Source organism: Pleurodeles waltl, chromosome 6 (genome assembly GCF_031143425.1).
Source record: "Pleurodeles waltl isolate 20211129_DDA chromosome 6, aPleWal1.hap1.20221129, whole genome shotgun sequence".
Taxonomy (NCBI): Eukaryota; Metazoa; Chordata; class Amphibia; order Caudata; family Salamandridae; genus Pleurodeles; species Pleurodeles waltl.
In genome coordinates, this window is record NC_090445.1 from 145,767,236 (window position 1) to 145,786,584 (window position 19,349).

At 43.7% G+C, this 19,349-nt stretch overlaps 1 protein-coding gene across 2 annotated transcripts in view; it reads right to left on the minus strand.

The window, feature by feature from the left end:
* LOC138299405 (keratin, type I cytoskeletal 19-like) overlaps positions 1-19,349 on the minus strand; it is a 138,747-nt gene that overhangs the window by 119,313 nt on the left and 85 nt on the right. Inside the window, exon 1 of one of the 2 annotated variants that reach the window (XM_069237637.1) lies at positions 18,248-19,349. This exon is cut by the window's right edge and continues 85 nt beyond it. In XM_069237637.1, coding sequence (XP_069093738.1) covers positions 18,248-18,682 — 435 coding nt within the window. In that variant the 5' untranslated portion in view covers positions 18,683-19,349. The remainder of the gene's footprint in view (positions 1-18,247) is intronic. The other variant, XM_069237636.1, reaches the window with a different exon arrangement.

Consider the following 19,349-nt stretch of genomic DNA (forward strand, 5'->3'; position numbering starts at 1 on the left):
TAGAAGTTGTTATCAGAAAGCAGCTTAAATAACAAATGTGATGGGGGTTTTTAAAACTGCACCTTATTTATCTTCATAGTGCCTTGTCTGTTTTTCCATGTTGATGAGCTCTCACATTCTATGTCCCTTGATTGATCAAAAAGCATAGTCCTTCTTCTATTTTAGTGCAATATCCTGTTTTTTTTTCTTTTTTTTTTATATCTGGCCACCCTAATCTACAGCATTGTGCCCAGGTTTGCAGCTATCAAATGGAGTGTCATGTTGACCTCTGGAGGTTTCATCTTCATGGTTTTGTCCAGCTCCAGAGGGCTAAACTTGGGTACCTTGTCCAGTCATGTAAGCATTACCTGGAGCATTGTGTTCTGGGTCTTGGCATTACATGGAGTACCATGTTCAGCTCTGGAGGTTTTGTTTGGAGTGTTTAGTCCAGTTCTGGAGGACTCATGTTGGAGGACTCATGTTATGCCCAGTAATGTAAAGCTTTATCTGGAGCATTGTGAACAGGATTACATGCATCACTTGGAGTAGCATGCTCAGGTCTGAGGGTTTTTTTCTGGGCTGATTTGTCCAGTTCTGGAGGACTCGTGTGAGCCTTATCTGGAGCACTGTGACCAGGACTACAGGCAACACATGGAGTACCATATCCAGCTCTGGAGGTTTCATCTGGAGTGTTTTTGTCTAGTTCTAGAGGGCTCATGTTGGAGGACTCATGTTATGTCCAGTCATGTGAGCCTTATCCGAAGCACTGTGTCCAAGTTTGCAGGCATCACATGGAGTAGCATGTTCAGCTCTGAAGGTTTCATCTGGAGTGTTTTGTCCAGTTCTGGAGGACTCATGTTGGGTATTGTATCCAGTCATGTAAGCATTATCTGAAGCATTGGGCCCAGGTTTGCAGGCCTCGTGTGGGTATTGGTCCCACTAGAGAAAGAATCATCTCTAGCACTATTTTTAGGGTTCAAAGAAAAAAGAGCATTTCTGTGTGGATGTTATAATTCATCAAGTCTGCTCAGGTATGACTGGAAAGTTTGAACGAATTACAGGAAAACCTTTTCGCTTCGTTAGTCAGGATTAGACAGCTCCCCATCTGCAAGCTGACAAAGGGAAGATGGAAAGCCATTCATGACAGAGCAAGATATAACAAGGCACCACCTCGTGGGAAACCGCTGAGAGCCAGTGATACTCCCTTGGCTATGCAACATTTTTGAACCAAATATGAGAGGTCCAGTAAGCTGCCTCCACCTTTTCAGAAAGTAGCTGAAAACCCAACAGCTATTTGCATAATTGTTTTTTTTTAATTTGTAAAGCGCTCTAATACCGAACACTGGTGCACTGGCACTGAATGACTTAAGCCCAGGTACTGGTGTGGCAGCTGGAAACATCAACAAGGCTCATAGAAACATCCAGGTTTTTAGGTTTATCTTGCATTGTAGCTCGTCTTGCATCGTAGCTTAAGTTACAAGGCATTGAGAGAAAGGCCACATTGGATGATCGAAGATCACACGAAGGACAGGAGTATCTTGCCCTGAAGATTCTTTGGACCAGCCCCATGTATGACCTAGAAGGTAAGACAGAGAGCCTTGAAAACAACTCTCTTCCACACTGGGCAACACTGCGTTTAGAGAGGTGAACTTTCCAAGTTAAATTGAGTGTAAGTCTTGCTGCTGCGTTTTAGGCAGTTTGAAGACGGGCCAGTAGGCTCTCTGAAATGTTGCAAAAGTGGCAATAGCGTGCATTTCCATGGTCTAAAGAGGATATTATGAGACTTTGGATAGCTGTTTTCTGTATCTCACTCTTGAGATCTCTTAAGATCTTCTTTACCACCTTCCAGAGCTCGGAACCTGTGACTTTCTGCCTGCAAATCTCTTAGTACAGCGAGAGTCGTTAGTGAATCATAACACCCAATTCCGTTACAACAGAGACATAGGAGAGGGCCACACTCAATCCTAAGGCCAACAGTCACTAAGTGAGCGATTAGCCCGCTTACCGGAAAAGAGCACATGGGTTTAATTCCAAATTGAATCAAATGTACAACCATAGACGTCTAGGACACCTAACAATCCTTGTGTCTTGAGGAAGGCCCCTTTTCCAGAGGCAGAGGATGAAAAACACAATGGTGAACACTAACATGCCCATATCCGTATTTGTTGGAAAATGTTCTTATTTACTGGCCATTGTGACATCAATGTGAAGTGAGTTTCTTTTCTTAAACCGAGTCCTGGGTTTATAGGGGGCTATGGAAGTTGGACAGGGGAGGGTTATGGGAGACTGCATCAAAGTAACTGCAGTTGTAAATTAAAATATAGTTTTTTATTCAAGTTATAGTGTTAAAGATAGGATGGGTGGTCCATGCCTAGCCAGAAGCATCAGGACATTAAAACATCCTTTTCCTCTCACAGACACTAACTGCGCACCCACGATGACCACACACAGACAGGCATCCCAAAGCATCACCCACATCCCACTCGATGCATTATACTTTCCGCACACACTACACCAGGACACAACAAACATGCCTCTTTATTCAGCACAGGGAACAAACACATCATAGAATACTGTTACAACACAAAAGATCACCAATACAATCTGCTACAACGAAGAGGCCTCTGTGCCTCCAGCACTCCTAACTGTGAGATACGGTGTTCCCGCCCAAACATCCACCACTTTAAGTGTGTTTCGAGCTTGAACAATGAATTAAGAAAGTGTTCAGTGCTGAACTCCTCAATTTCACCCGCTCCCAAATCTGGCGTTGATGGATCCTGGTCCAGGCATGGGGAACTACAGGTTCACTTCCGGGGCTAGGGTGACAAAAGAGCCATTCCCAGGTTGTTTTATAACATGAGACTCTCATCAATGGTTTTATTTTATCTAGTGTTAAACCTGACACACTCTGAAGGGTGAGCTCTGTGGATGTCACTCATTCCAGAACGGATTACCAGCATCTGCAGCGCTTAGGGTAGAATACAGGAGCATGCAAAGGACACTGCATTAAGAGACAGTTTCATTGCCACCAAGATTGGCAGCTGTCAATCTGTCTATTATGGACCTATTCAGCAGCAGATTCACGGATCCTGGCGAATTCAGCTTTATTCTTGGATTCTGTTTCTCTCTTTGGGTGGTTGTATTTAATAACTGTTTGCAGGGTTATTAGTGCAGCTTAGTGTAATTGCAGTCAATTGCTCCTTCCTGAAAAGCTGACAAAGAGGAGGGGTACAGGCTGCAACTGCCAACCGAAAAGGATTCCCATCTTGAGAATTAAGCGGGGAAGTGTGTGTGGGGGGAAGGGGTGTTACACGTTTTTGGGAGCGGAGTTGGTTATCAAGCTATTGTGTTTTCAGACAGTCACCTGACATACCATCGATGAAACCCTCCTTTCAGCATAACTCCTTGTAATCAACAAAAAATTACCAATGTCAGCCCTTCATCAATTTCTAATCTGCTAGCTCACTTGGCTAATGTGCCCACTGCTTGGTTAACCACATTGTAATAGGTGGCAGTCCTGCCAAGTAATCTCAGTCTTTCATCCTTTCGAGAGTAATAACATGAGCACCATTTATATTTTTTCTATTTTTTTAAACTTTGTTTTTTTTAACAGCATGGCAATACAGATCTAGGAAGTCAGCATCATAGGTCAGTACATAAGATTCATATACAGGTACCAGTTTTACAAAATTTCCATGCAGTTCTACATCGATGCAACGGAGATGCATGCACCTAATCCAGTAAAGGCACTTTGTCATAGTGTGTAGGAATACTGAGACGATAAGAGCAGGGGAAGTGGTGTGCACAATGAGGGAAGAAGGAGAGTAGACAACTTAACTAAGGGATGATGCCTTAGACGAGGGTGATAATAGTCACAAAGCTGCCAGAGAAGGCGAAGAGGACTGAGGGGGTAGAGGAGACTCTGCCAAATGAAGGGGAGAAATCCCCTCGAGTCGGGTATCATAGACCATGTGGCTGCACTGCTCGGGCTGTATAGGTTCAGCCCTTCTCGGCAGGAATGCCATCATGGGGAACTGGGATAAGATTACCCAACCCCGCATCATCTACACAGTGGCAGTCCTAGGAATGAGGGCCCATGCTTGTGCATGGTCATGACTCCGTAACCCTTGCCGCGCCTTGGAGTGAAGCAGGGCCCCTCACAAGCAGCCCTCTTACACACTTCCATACCCCAGCCCTGAAGAGTAGGTCACCTGGAAGACTTCCAACACACCCTTATCTGCTGCCGTGCAAGGATCAGGGCTAAATCTGTAAATTTCGAAGTGATCATATGAGCACCATTGAGTTGTGTAATAATGTACATCTGTTATCTGCCAACAGTGGTAAGGAGGAAAGGGCGCTCAGCGTTACACGCCTAGATATTACCCACATGTACTCTAAAATTGAAGCAATATGTCAAGTTGCTGCTAAATACACTTACATATATGTAGATCAATTTACAGTGCTAAACGCAGCAGTAGAGCATTGAAGCACTGTACAGATTTTGGAGGTGGGGGCCAGCACTGGGGCGGTAATATGTTGGAAAATGAAATACGTGAGAAATCGGGCTGTTTCTGCAGAGTGTGTATGGCACCTTCGTTTAAATGATAATGTTCTTGCACTTGATAAAAAATACCCTACAGCTATCTCCCTAGCGATCGTGATGCTCCTTTCCCAGGTCACATAGCAACATACACATCTAGTATAAGATTGTATGGATTTTTGTAACATTTCCCCTTATATGGTTGTTTTTAGTTCTATCGTACATAGCAACATACACATCTACTATAAGAATGTGTGGATTTTTGGAACATGGATATGCTTGTTTCATTTTAGTTCTACTGTACATACCAACATGCACATCTGCTATAAGAATGTGTGGATTTTTGGAACAAGAATATGTTTGTTTCATTTTAGTTCTACTGTACATACTAACATGCACATCTACTATAAGAATGTGTGTATTTTTGGAACATGGCTATGTTTGTTTCATTTTAGTTCTACTGTACATACTAACATGCACATCTATTATAAGAATGTGTGGATTTTTGGAACATGGATATGTTTGTTTCATTTTAGTTCTACTGTACATACTAACATGCACATCTATTATAAGAATGTGTGGATTTTTGGAACATGGCTATGTTTGTTTCATTTTAGTTTTGTTGTACGTCTGATTGGATGCAGTTCTGTGGTTTTTGTTAGGCCACGGTTTTCATTGGCAAGCTGTTTTTTTGCTAATAACTTCGCAACCGTTTGATAAACCTGCATTAAATTGTTTTTTTTAAAGCAAATCCAAATTAGATTCAGTACGAGCAATGTTATGTCTGACCGCTCAGGAAACGGGAAATAAAGGAAGGGTAAAAAAAAAAAGCAGTGTTCCCCATTTTAACACGAAAAGTAGATAGCCAAAACCTGAAGCTGTGTCACGCCACAAAACCGTGGTTCAACCAGCTGTTGTTTTAGACATTTGTATTTTCACAATTATGCAAGTTTATAGATGGATCTAGGAATAAGGGTAACAGAATGAAAATAAAAATACCGAAAATACGGTACTGTACGAACCATTCATACCTGCCGTGCGGGACCTCGGCTTCTTAGGGTACAACCTTACCCTGCATAAGGACAGGCTGATTTCCTATGTTCAGACGGCAGACAAACATGTATACTTTAACGGTAAAGACAGATGACTTGTCCCAATTTTTCCCAACTTTGCCTAACTTCAAACGAGATGGGCAGTGGGTGGGGCATTCAGGGGTAGGAAATGGCGGCTACCGCCCCCCTGAACTTCTGGGGGTGGGGACAGGGGAAAGCAGAGGCAAGGGACAGTGCAAGATGCAGGGACCAGGGGGCTCCTGGCAGGGACGCTGAGAGATGCTTTCCTAGGAAGGGCCACACGCTGAAACCATTGATGAATGTTGAGTTGCAGGCACTACAGTGGACATCTTTCGATCAGCAGCGCCAACCAAGTTCCAGCTCCGACTGGCAAAAATAACGGTATTCTACTGCTACGTGGGGCTGCTATCAGTGTTTGCTTTTTGTTATACATCAAAAGATTTACGCTTGTTATGCAAGGTTGCAAGTTGTACCGCTTTACAACTCCTCACACCCCGAGTCCCTAGGAAATTTCAACCCCTACAACAGGCCTTCAAAACTGACCTCAAAGCTCTCCTCCTTCAAAGACACTTCCAAATTTAATTCAAGCCCTCTATTTTCTGAAGGAAGTCCTTCCATTATAGGAAATTCTGTTCTCCATGCCTATAGAAGTGCCTTCCCAGGGTGTTTTTGTGTTTTGAGTGTCTGCCATTTAGTGCAGTTTTATACCTCTACCTGTATTTTGTACTCTTTTGTATGATGCACACGGCACCTTTCCTTTTACAAGTATCATTTGCTACCTCTTATAACTTGTTTGCTTTTGATACATGCACAACGGCCACCACTGCCTCATGTAACGTAACTATTGTTTTAGTGTTTTGAGTGTGTACCATTTATTGCTATTTTTTTTTTTTTTTTCCTCTACTCGTACTCTATTTGCTCTTGTAACCTGCACACGTCACTTTTTCCTTTCGTATTGCCTCATGTAATGTAACGTTTGCGTTTGTAACAGGCTCACTTGTAATTCCTCTCCTCTTGTATCTTTACTTTGCCTATTGTGAAGCGCTCTGACACCTTCGGGTAAAGTCCGCGCTATATAAAAACGCATTAAATAAATAAATAAAAATAAATCAAGTAGTCCACCTGGGCTTTGATGCAATGCCGCTTATTGCCAACATCTTAATTATTAGGCTCTACGGCTCTTCTAATGCACTCCCACGCGAGTGTGCAGTACAAAGGAGGCTTGTTAAGATTGGGGTGATGTGAGTCAGAGAGGTGGCTGGCTTTCGGTTTATTATTCTTAGTTTCTGTAGGATATGGACCAGTGGCGTACAAACCTTGCCCAGCTCCGGTTCTGAGGTTGGGCTCCTGCTGTGTCTCGCTTTCCCTGTGTTTATGTTCTCCTGCTCCACCAGGGGTATCATGTCCATTGTAGTGGTGAAACAAATCTTGAGCCCCCCCCACCCCCCCTGCAAAATACATGGAGGGACCCCCCTACGAACTCACTCAGGAGCTCTCAGGTTAGGGTACTCTGCTGGGGGGGGCACCCCTGGAGCTCGCCTCCCCTTGCACTGCAGGGGCCTTTGTTATGCCACTAGCCCATTGGAATGTTGCAGTGTCACTTGGAGTGTTGGTCTCATATTTACTGGGGCCGAGACCAGAGGCTGACCAAGGAAGTCCATCCTCCAAATGTATTCTTGCAAACTGCAACTGAGTTGACATTTCCTGAACCTATCCTGGTACTTGTGTAAAGCAGCTACCTGTTGTAGTGTGAAACCCAGACTGGTTACTACGCACATGGGGGTTCACAACAGTAAAGCATGACTCCTGCACCAACACATAACTCCCTCAAAACCGGAAGCCTTAGTAGAAGATTTGTCTTGTGATGCTTCTGTCTACAGAGCTACATCCCAAATGAGATGCTGAAGAATCACTGGTTAGCATGCTTTTCTGCTGTTGTGGGTGGCCGACCTTTGAATGCTGATGGCAGTCATAGTCTCAAAGGCCAATTTGCTTGATTCTTCATACAAGTCTTCAAGAGGAAGAGAATGAAGTTCAATTTCGATGCCTCCCGCATACAAGCAGCTGTCTCTATGCCCATACAGTTTTTAACCTCTCATTCTGGGCATGGATACACTCCACGAACTATGAGGGTAGAGTGTCTTCTCCCTTCCTTCCCACTTTAACCAGATCACCTCACCTGAACCCAGTGAATGAGTGCTGCCTCGAGTCAATGTTTGGCCTCTTCTGTAATGAGAATGCTTACAGATGGCGAGGGTGGGCCTATTTCCATTAGGTTGCATCACTTGAGGCAATGAACCATGGGAAACTAAAAACTTCATAAAATTAGATGATATCAGCACCAGCTACACAGCCTTATATTTCATGAATAAATCAAAACTTCCAGTCAGTCAAGTGTTGATCTTCATTCATCTGTTTTTATTCTTCAGGTGTTGAAGCATACCTTTAATTTTCAGCCGAATTTTCGTTCATTACGTCCTGATGTCCTCAAGATTGCAAAATCATATGAACAATATTTCAATTGTCCTTAATTGCGTCAGCAGATTAAGTTAAATATCAAATCCAACAATCGAGTACAAATTATGCAACACCAGCATACCATGTTGACAAGGTGTCACCTCGGTATAAAATGTGACATCAACCAATAGTGCCAAAAACAAAAAGCATTGTTCTGGATTAGCCGTACAGAGATAACAGACTAATCCCTTTGCTAAATGCACTATGTGCATGCTAAGTGAAAACAATACTGCCCACATGAATATAGAGAACAGTATGGGAAGTTTGCCACTGAAAATGAATTAGTGAATTTGAGCCTAGAGTGTATAGAATCCCAGAATTCATTAGGAGCATAAAATGTTTTTTTTTTTATTTCAGCACAAAAATAACCTTGTACTGCTTTGTGTTGCTTCACATCAAGAAGGGGGTTACTGGGCTGTTTCTTGGGCGGATAAACACAAATACCCTTTGACAATAAGACAGATTTAGTGAGAAAGTAGGGCCAGGTTTCTGTCAAAAATTACGCATCCTCAAAACAAGTGTTAGCACAGGGAAATGTGCTTGTTTCTTCCAAAACCTTCATATTGCCTGGGTGTTGATGTGCACAGCATGCATTTAATGGGTGGTATCCTTATGAGTTTGTCTAGGCAAGGGTATTTGTACTGGAAGTATATTCTTCCAGTACAAATACGGTGCTAGGCGGCTCACGCTCCCTCAGCTCTGCATCAGGTGCTCAGTGTGGGTGCTCCATATCAGTGATGCAATTTTAAAAGCAAGCAGTATTCACTGGCTCATTCTTTTCCCAATAGACTGGCTAAGAGGGATCTATCTGGCCTCCAGAAAGAGGTCTCTAGAATCCCAGGGATCTGACAGTACTGATTTGTTAATAAGGCGCATTTGTCCCTAAATGCATTGACATGGGAAGACCTCCAGCAGGGCCTAAACAAAAAACACCTCGCGCTCTGGGAGAACCTCTAGACGCTTGGCCGAGGAGTTTATTATTAACTAATTAGCAACAACTCCTTGCAGTGAGCCACGTCTCATTTTATTAGCTTTGAGCAAACATTCTGGGGCGCAGTGCATGAATAGCTAATACAAGAGTCAAAGCCGTTGGGAGAGCCATAAAGCAATGCACCGGGAGGAGGAGTGGGTGGGCGGCTGTAGTGTGAGAGGGATCTTAAGCAAGAAAAAATATGTATGGAGACGAGGCATTGTGGCACTAGTATCTGTCTGCACCACAGAGCTGCAGAAACAATGCCTGGTATCAAGAGAGAGGAGACATGGTCTAAATCCATCAAAACTGGGAAACCAACCAAGTTCGAGTCTCAGCGAGGGCTCAATGCATCCTGTGATTCTCGGCAGATCATCTAATCCTTGTGAGTACAAAATGAATCGGAGCTTGTGTAATGCAACTTTGTGCTCATGTAAAGCACTCCAAAGACGTAGGGACGACTTTACGTTATATCTCACTGCTAAATAAATAAAATAAGTGGGCGTTGCAGTTCGGGACCATGGGGAGAGGGTGTCTAGTGCAATAATGAAGGACACACTCGAGCCTGGCCCGCAGATGTACGAGTGCAGTACAGCATGACCAGCTTCACTCCATATGAGTGAAATGCATGAAAACAAGATGTCTGGCGTAGCTTTGGAACACATAATGGGAATGCATGCTAATTGTACATTCCATGAAGTGCTAACCATCTTGCGTGCTGATAGCAGAGAACCTGGTGTAAGGGCTAGAGCAGCCGACATTGAAGCTGGGGAACAGGGTTTGATTCTAGGTAGGAGGCTTCACCTCCTGTGATTCTGGGCAAATCCCTTGGTTTTGTGCCCAGTTTACAGACTAATGAATATTAGGGAACAACACTTGAAATTAGCAGCTGAATATAGCATCAAAACCAATGTTTGCTTCAATGTAAAAATGATCATGAGCGAGGGATTGGAAAACCACAAAAAGCCTCACTGCTAAATGCACCTGGACATATCTTCTCTCCCTGTCACTCGAACTCCAAGAGCATCCACTTTTTGGAAATGGGGAGCCAGCTCTTGAAGCTTCAGTGTCCAGAATTAAGGCAGAAGGATTAATGATGCCAGGCAAGAGTGAAAGTCTGCTAAAACAGCATTACACACCAGAGGGCTTGAAGGGTCAACAGGCAAAGTAAGAGTAAATCCCTGCCTCCTGGGTAACCTAATCCCACGTGGATGCGGCCGCAGGGTAACGAGAAAGATGTGCGCCCGACCCTGCAGAGGCACCACTGGTCCACATGAGCTGTCAAGGCAGACCATCCTTTATCACATTTAAAGGCAGATCCTCCTTTATCTACTTTATCAGCAAAAAAAAAAAAAGTTACAAAGAGAACTGGTGGGTGTCAACACAACAGCTGCTTGGTGTACCCCCTCCACTCGCCTCTGTGCAGGCTTCACATCCCAGTCATAGGCCCTCCTTTGTCAGTAAGCCATGTAGGCATTACTTACTTCTTCAAAGCACTGTATCATAGTCAGTTCAGCAAGGGAATGTCTCTCAACAAGGGCATGCTTGTAAGTGAACATGTCTCCAGAAAGAGGCAAAAGCATGTGCATTGAGTCACTGAGACCATCGAAAAGATTGATCAGCAGTCCTGTGCCACGTGGAACCATAGAGGCTGATGGGAGTAGTAGTGTGGGGTGGGCCAGCAGAATATAGCAGTCCCATTTTATGGACTAACAAAGAAAACCAGATAAACTAATGAAAGACACCAGATTGGATGGCAAAATCTTTTGACAAACTAATTATGTCCTTAACCGAAATCCAGCCCGTTAAAAATAAAAACAAGCACAGCGCAAGTGCTGTGCAGGTAAAATATTAAAAAAATAGTTGCACAAAAGCGGTTGGAAACAGTACTTGGTTGATGGGAAACTGATAAGTGAAGCACACAAGGAACAACATGAGAAAGAACAGAAAACAGTATGCTACAGCCAATAGAAATGGAGGAAAAGTAAGTGGCAAGCACAGGAATGAATGAAAAGCATGGAATGCAAGGGGGCGGGACGTAAGCCCCTTTTAAGATTTATATGAAATACAATAGATTTTACAAGGACAGTACAAGTGCTATGCAGGTGAAACCTAAAAACGATTATAAAGCTGTCGAACAAGTGCACGCTGTATTCTGGTGTTTAGCCCTACAGGATGATATCTGTAATATACATAGCTGTAAACTCAACAGGTCTAGGGAGGTTCCTATGAGGACCAGTGTCTCACATGTGATGCACAATGGCAATGCTTGCCAGCTGCACCCATATTTGCATGCCTGCAGATGTCCATGATGTAAAACCACTTTTCCTGCACCAGTAGTAGGCATAAGTCATCACTCAATGGCCACAGCCGAGAAGAGCCCATCTTATCCTACACTTGCATGTAGCTGCTTCTTCTGTCACCCATATAATATATGTCCTTCCCATGATGCCTGAGTGCATAGGATGTGACACACCCCTACATAGGACCTCTGATAGTCTCTCTTACCTGCCGGCAGGGATTGAATACATATTTCACTCTGGACAAGTCTTGTTTGCTCCTCCTAGCAGTGACAATGTAATTGACAGGTGTATTACACAAGGCTGGAGGATCAAAGTGTTTCATCCTTTTGAAGAGGCAGAAGTTACAGTCTATGGGGGTGTCCGCCCAGTGATGGGGAAAGCTTGGTGCCTGTAGTTCTTGCTAAGGGGCACAGGAAGCATTCAGGGTAGGATCTGACACCTACCCTAGGTGTTTATAAAGTGTTTCTAAATAAGGGGTTGTTCATCTTTTCTTTTGCAGTTTTTTTTGTGTAAATATGTTGTTGCTTTATTGTACTGAAGAATTTCCATAGTGTCTCCAATCTCTACATTATGGAATTAGTATTTGCCTTGCACACATCTGCCACTGGACTGCTGTGCTGGCTGAAAGTAGGGGAATACAAACTCGTAGAGTTGGTCCTAACTGTAGACCTAGGGGTCCCAACACATTCTTGTGAAGGAAAGATGCAGCGTAATGGCCAGAGCTGCTGACCATGGAGCTGGGGAACCAGGTTCGAATCTCAGCTTTGGCTCAGCATTATGTGATTCTGGGCAAATAATCTCCCCGTCCCTACTAAAAATGAATGTGTCCTTGTGTAACATAACTGGTGCTCCAATACCCTTGGGTTGAGTTTGTGCCATATAAAACTGCAAAAAAAAAAAGAAACAAAAAGGGCACCTCAGAAGCTCGGATAGGTGCAGACATCCTGCCACAAACTGGAACAGCTGCAGGACTGAGGAGCATGCCGAAAGATATGGCCTGAAGGTGCCCGACGAGGCCAGGGCTACATGAACAAGATTGCTGATCATATTATGCTGATCATATGCTTATGATGTTTTGATCTAAGTTATTGCTATTTTAATGTCTACATGTCTCTTAGTATATCTCCTAGCTGAACTTCTGTTGGTTTTAATTAAACGCTGCAGGTGCCTTTGAGGCCTCAGTGATACACTTCTCAGAGGACTATAGATTTTTCTGTCAAAAATTAATTACAGCACAGGACGAGTAATTTCACAGTTTTTACGTTGTTAACACTGACTTGGCGCCCGGTGGTAAAATTAGTACCATTTATATTTGCACCATGTGCTCAGATTTCGGACCTTATTCTCAGAAGAGTACTAAAAATGGGGAATAACATGCACAATGTGTTTTAGCCAGCGGCATAACAAAACTTGAGGGGGCCCTTCTGTAAAGATCCCTCACCCCTGGACCCAGTGTTAGCACTGGGTTTCCGCCCATTTACACCATATGGAGATTTACAAAACTGTCAAGAAGTGCAGCGCAGCAGCGAAAAATGCTGTGCTGCACTGCATGACAGGGAGGGAGCAAGCGAGCACAATATCTACAGAGATATGGCTCTCCCCTCCCCTCTCCCTAGTGTTGGCGCAGATTTTAGCTGCTGGGCGCCACGCACATTCTTTTGAGTCATAGTGCAAAGGTTTGTGTGAGAGTCTAGCAAAGGTTTTGTACTGGAAGAGTACACTTCCAGTACAAAATACTACGCTTAGACACACTTTTAAACTTTTCCTACTTTTATGCGCACTGCACAGTACAGCACGCATGCAAAGTCGGAAAAGAAAGGAGAAATGTTTTCAAATGGCATTAACTTTTGGTGTAAAACCCTGTCTACTATTGTTTGTAGATACAGTTTTGTGTCAAAAGGAATGGGTTGTTGCATGGGAATGCCCATGTACCACCCATGTAACGCTCCATTGGTACCAAATAATGCAAAGTAGTGCTTTGCGTTACTTTTAGGGTACTTTCCAGCTCACAACAAGTTTTGCACTAGAAAGTAAATTAGGAAAAAACACATTGGGCCTCATTTACAAGTGGCATGCACCACTGGTGCATCAGTTTTTTGACGAACTGTCGACACAGGCTCCTGGGCCATATCTACAAGGCCACACAAAGCCACTTTGCGTGGCTTTACATGGTCTTGTAGATATGACCCACTTTCACGCATCACTCTGCGTGAAAGTGGCGCTCCATGGGTGTGGCTGTGGGTGTTCCTATGCAACAGCAATGGAATCTGATGCTTTCCCAGATTTACAAGATTCATGTGGCTCTTGTGATTGTTTTGTGAAGGAAGGTGTCCCTTCCTGCACAAAAACAATTATCCCCACAACGCAGGCATCCTTGCACCATGGTGCAAGAGTGCTTGCATTAGCGCATGACAGCAAGTTGAGCACCAGCACATGGAACAAGGACAGGAATGCTCCATTACATCTAGATACAGAGCATTCCTGCCCTTTTGTTTTGACGCAGGGCAGTGCGAAAAAAGGGCTTGCGATGCTGCCCTGCGCTAAAACTTTGTAAATGAGGCCCATTTTGTGCTGGTTAGCGTCAGTTTTGTGGCACTAACCCAGCGCAAAACGTTTGTAAATCCCCCCCATACTTTCTCAATTTTTACTGACTTTTATCACTATAGAAAAGTTTACTGTCGGAGTAAGTGCTGAACAATAGTGAACGCTAGTGAACACTATGTCCATTCAACTCTTATTTGGTGCAGCACTAAAACCAGAAACAAAGTCCTCCTACTGCTGTTTCACTATTGCACACACCTCTACAGGGGGCCGTTTATGGTTTAACTTGTCACTAGCATAATTTCACCCTTATTTTTACCTCACTCTAGGGGGCTGGTGTTCCTGAGTGATAATCTGTGACCCAGTGTTACAGACAACAGAAGATCAAAACGTGATATCCTACAGCCTCGTGTGGAATGGATCAGAACATGCAGAAACTGGCTTCAGAGGACTGATTTCAAAATCTGAACCTGTAATTCTGGACATTATCCTGAGGACGAAGTCCTCCAAGTATTACCTTAAGTATTTGTCCTTTATAACAAAAAAATGCAGGAGTACCTCATCTAGAAATAATGGATGCGGTAAAAAGCCCACCACTTATTGGTTAAAAATTCAGATTTTCAGCCAAAATGGTAATACCAGGCCAGTCATAACGAGGACTTAAGTAAAATCCGCTACAGATTCTTCAGCTAAAAAAGTATAGCTTCAAAACCATCTAATTGTGATTGCAAGATAATATTTCACTGTTATGTGTTGAATACTGAATTCACACGCTTCCTTCATATGTCTCACAGCACTAAAAGAGAATGTGCATCTTCTTCGAGCTGATCTTTAGCACTAACACTTTTCACTTAATTTCACTACCAACTTTGCTGAAAAAGAGTTCCAAAATAACGGAAATGTAGATACAGTGCACTCTAAATGGCCACATGTACAGTTTTGCACATTATTTCCAATTTTTTTAATCACTTCCTTCTTTTGAGCTGGGCTCAGAAATTTCCAGGACATTCAGAGCAAATTTTCGCACCTTCAGGGGAATGTGAAATCTAAAGCACGGTTTCATTAAGATGATTCTTGATCGACCAGGTACAACAATGGTTTGTCCATAACAGGAGGGCAAGGTACTCTAAATAAGTCATGAGGCCTCTGCGCGTGGCATCTCAAACTAGCGGTGAGTTATAAGTATTAAGAGTTGACCAACTGACGTGTTGGTTAGTTGTAGAAGGGTGATTCCACCTACCGGCTGGCACCAAGGCCCTCAATGAAAGGTCTTCTGCAAAACAGATGTGGTAAGAATATGCTCAGAAACAGTGACACTACAGGGTTCAGTAATTCAATGGTACATTATAACTGCATTGTTATGGCGTTTCATGTATGGACTGAGGAATGAATGCAGAAATCTGCACTTATCCGTCAGTTTCCAGAGGCTCTTTCCAAATTCTGGGTATGTTTCTCCAAATATATTCTGCCAGGATTTCACTGGTGAAAATTTCTGAGAAAAACCTGAAGGTGCAAGTTTACGGCACATCTCTCGCTTCGCGCAGAACCTCATATTTCTGCCTAAATCAGGATAACTTAGAAACTTGTGATGAGGGCCTTTATGAGATTTCCTGTGGATGCCAAGCACATTTGGTGAAGTAGTGTCTGGATCTTCTTCTGAAATAGATGTCTGTTATCTAAAAAATGTGTCACTTAGCATATATTGTATTTACCAATAAGCAATGTGTTCTATCTGCATTGTCATGTCCCACTGGATGAGTTTATACCGTAGGTGCTTGAGCGTGAAGTCGGAGGAATGCGATATGTCATTACATACTTAGAAGTGAATGCGGGAAGTGTAAGCGATGTCTGTGATGAAATATGGGTGTTATCCAATCTCACAACGGTACTATTGTAGGACGCTGTCGTGAACTGGGAACCTAAGCCGCACTGGGACAATATTTTCACCTACAATAACCGAGGGTGGGTAAAGTGATCTGAACAAGACAAGCGAAATAGTAGCTACTGAAAATCCTTCATACAGTTGCCATTGTGCATAGAAAAAAACTACACAAAAGGTAAGTTAAGTTGCAGGTGTACATACTTAAGCATGGCTTGGTTTGATTCGAGTAAAAATGATCTTGCTATGCTGTAAAAACTGTCTCGCTCTGAGGAGAAAAACTTCATATAAGCAAAGGTAAGCGAGTACACTTCTCAAAAGGCAAAGATATGGAACTTATAAAACTTGCCAGCAGAAAAAAAATGTTCCACCTCCACAGTAGTGAAGCATAACACATTTAGAGCCCAGTGTCATTTGCTGCACAGCAAATATAGTTGCATATTTCAGTGTTGACATATGCAGAAAGCGCATTCTGCCATTAGGGCCAGAAATACTTGAGCAAACACGTGTCATGGTAGGAACAGGGAAGGGCCCTCGATTCAGCTGTAAACATTAAATGAAGCAGGAATGACGTAATCGGCATTGGAATGAGGCATAGCAAGGCCTTTACAGGGTAATAGCCACATCAGGCCATCTATGCTGTGCCACTCAGAATACAAGAACTTTGTTGAGGAACTTCTGAAAAGTCGTTTTCGTATCACTGCAAATTCTCCGTGTTCTTTACTTGTCATCCCTGGCTTCCACTCCAAGTGCCTGAGCACATTTTAAGAGCCACCAATGATGTTGCATAACTGGTGAGATAGGTACCGAGGTACACCACCTGCTGCGGAGGTCACCTTGTGTCACCTGACAGTCATCGGTACAGTTCAAGAATGAACAACTCAACCATTCGTCCACGCAAAAGTGATTACCACGTAGAGCAGTAAGACACTGATTACAAAAACAGTTAAGGGACAATAAATTCCAGGATAAGTTCAATGACTTTGATATATAATTTTGAGCCACATTTAGATTTTCCATCTCTCCTTTAGAGAGTGATAAACTGAATGTTTCTCTCTAGAAATTACAGAATTAACCCAATGAAGTGTGCTTTGAGGTCAGGCTACATCACATAATTCTCAAGGGAGTCTATGAATAAGTGAACACACTAATTGACTCTAAACATACATTGTTACAGAAAGTAAATAAGTGCAGACACGGGCTACAAAGGAAGCTATGCACCTGTGGACATAAACTGAGTGTTAGATGTCTCTAGACATCAATAACACCAACAAACAAACGGCACTGGATACAAAGTGAACACGGAACGAATACCGAGAGACATAACTTACTATGTGGCCTACTGTAGACATGAACTATTGCCTAGACCAAAAGAGTCTATAAATAAATAATCTCAAGAACTAAACAACGGCAGACATAAACTACTTTGGGGACTTACGATCAGCATAAATCAATACAGTGGTTGAATGAAAGTAAACATAATCTACTGCAAGGAGTAAATACCAGCTAACATAACACACTATGGGGACTAAATGGCTGTAGCAGAAACTAGTACTGGAATAAAAAAAAATGCAACTAATTATGGCAAATATATGACTTTGAAGATAAACTTATACACAAACACATTAAGACTCAATTAAAAAAAAAAAACTACTACAGTGACCAAATGACAGTAAGAAGGTGCTACCATGACTGAAGACAAAACCTACTTCTTGATCAAAATGAATGTAATTATGAGCTCCTGGAGGGAACATGACCAAAACACCTACTATAGTGACTAAGTATAGTACCTAAGTGATGGCAGAAATTACTACTACAATAACAAAAGAGGTTAACACTACTTTTGAACAGATTTTCAACAAATCAATGAGGCATTCTGGTATACTCCCGCATCCCGGCGTCTTTCATATGCAGCAGGATGCTTTGTAATAATCAATCCCTCCCCACGCTGTTTTACTTATCCCAGTTTCCTCACCTCTTCACCCACTGATGATGAAGCAGCAGACAGAGTGAACCTCAAGTCCTCACTGAAGGGTCCTGCGTTTCAGTAGGTGGATGACTCTTAAGCATTCTCATGTAGTTCTCCAGTGCCAACAATCAGCAACCAATGTGTTGCACCTGGCCCATTGTAGGCAATGTCTGGGGTGGATGCATTCCTGCTCCACATAAACCTAGACTAACAGGAAACTTTCTAACCCAAATCACTCATCCATCCATCCATCTCTGCTTTTAACATCCCACGGGTTCAGTTCATCAACTGCCCATGATAATACCAGGCTCAGTCTCAAGGCTTCTGTGCCCAGCAGGAAGAACCTCACAGCTGCACCAGAGTTATCATTGTCTGATTTTGAATTCTCAATGGATATACCAATATTGTAGAGTAGATCATGTGATCACTTTTGCCCAATGGGATGTGCCATGCTACTTGGATTAGCAGAGGCTTACCTGTGCCTGAAGGTCCGCAATGGTTTTCTCATATGCACTGTAGTCCCGCTTTGCTGTGGTTGCCCTCTTTGCGTGCCACTCACGGATCTTGCTTGCCAGATCATTGTTGCCTTCCTCCAGTTCCCGTACTTTGTCCATGTAGGATGCCAGGCGGTCGTTGAGGTTCTTCATGGTCTCCTTTTCGTTGGTGGGCAGAAGGCCCTCTCTGGGTCCTCCTGGTGTCCAGCCATCTCGCGACTGCCACGCAGAGGATGTCACGGTGGAAGTAGACACCGAGGCCTTGCTGCCCCCGAGTCCGGTGTAGTCATTGGAGGTGCCATATAGATTCCCACCTTTGACCAACTGAGCAGATCTGCCCTGTAGGGAGGTGGAAGTGACCAATGTGGTTTTGCGTGTGTAACTCATGGTGGCCTCCTGTGCAGGTGCAAATGGCATGGAAATCAGTGCATGCAGCTCCCTGGCTTGCTAGAACAGTCACCTCCCCGGTCACTCCCAGACTCTTTTATGCTTTTGAATGTGGGTGTTGCCAAACACAAGCCAACAAAGTTGTGTCAGCTGCTAGATACACGTTTCCGATTGCACAATCCCTGCGCTCTCTGCTCGTCGACGCTTTCCTTTCCCGGGTTGTTTTTATTTTGAATAACAACCGCACGCTTTTCTCCCTCTTCTATGGAAGCAGGGAGTAGCCGAGGTGGAGCCAGCCCGCCGCAGACGTCTCTCTAATTACTCCTTCAGGTGGAAGCTCTCTATTGTCCTGGTCGGAGCCCGCGCGAGAGACGCAGGGGTGGCTAATCTTACCACCTGCCCCGTAATTATTGTTGTGCAGTGCCACAGGAGGGGGCGGGGACGACTGCCGACCCATCCCCTAGGATGGAATGCGCCACAGGTTGTCGTAAGGGACCCGAGGGATCTTCGCAGCTAACTCCTCGCTCCTCCGTTCCCGCCCCGCACTTGGCTTTGACCTCACTTCCCGGCCATGCTTGTCTTGGAAAGGAGCCCCGGTGCCCTGGAAACTGAAGTGGAATTTTCTCATGACCTCTCTTTCTTTTCTTTCTCTTCCTTCCTTTCTTCCCTTCCCTTTCTTCCAGTCTCGAACTTTCTT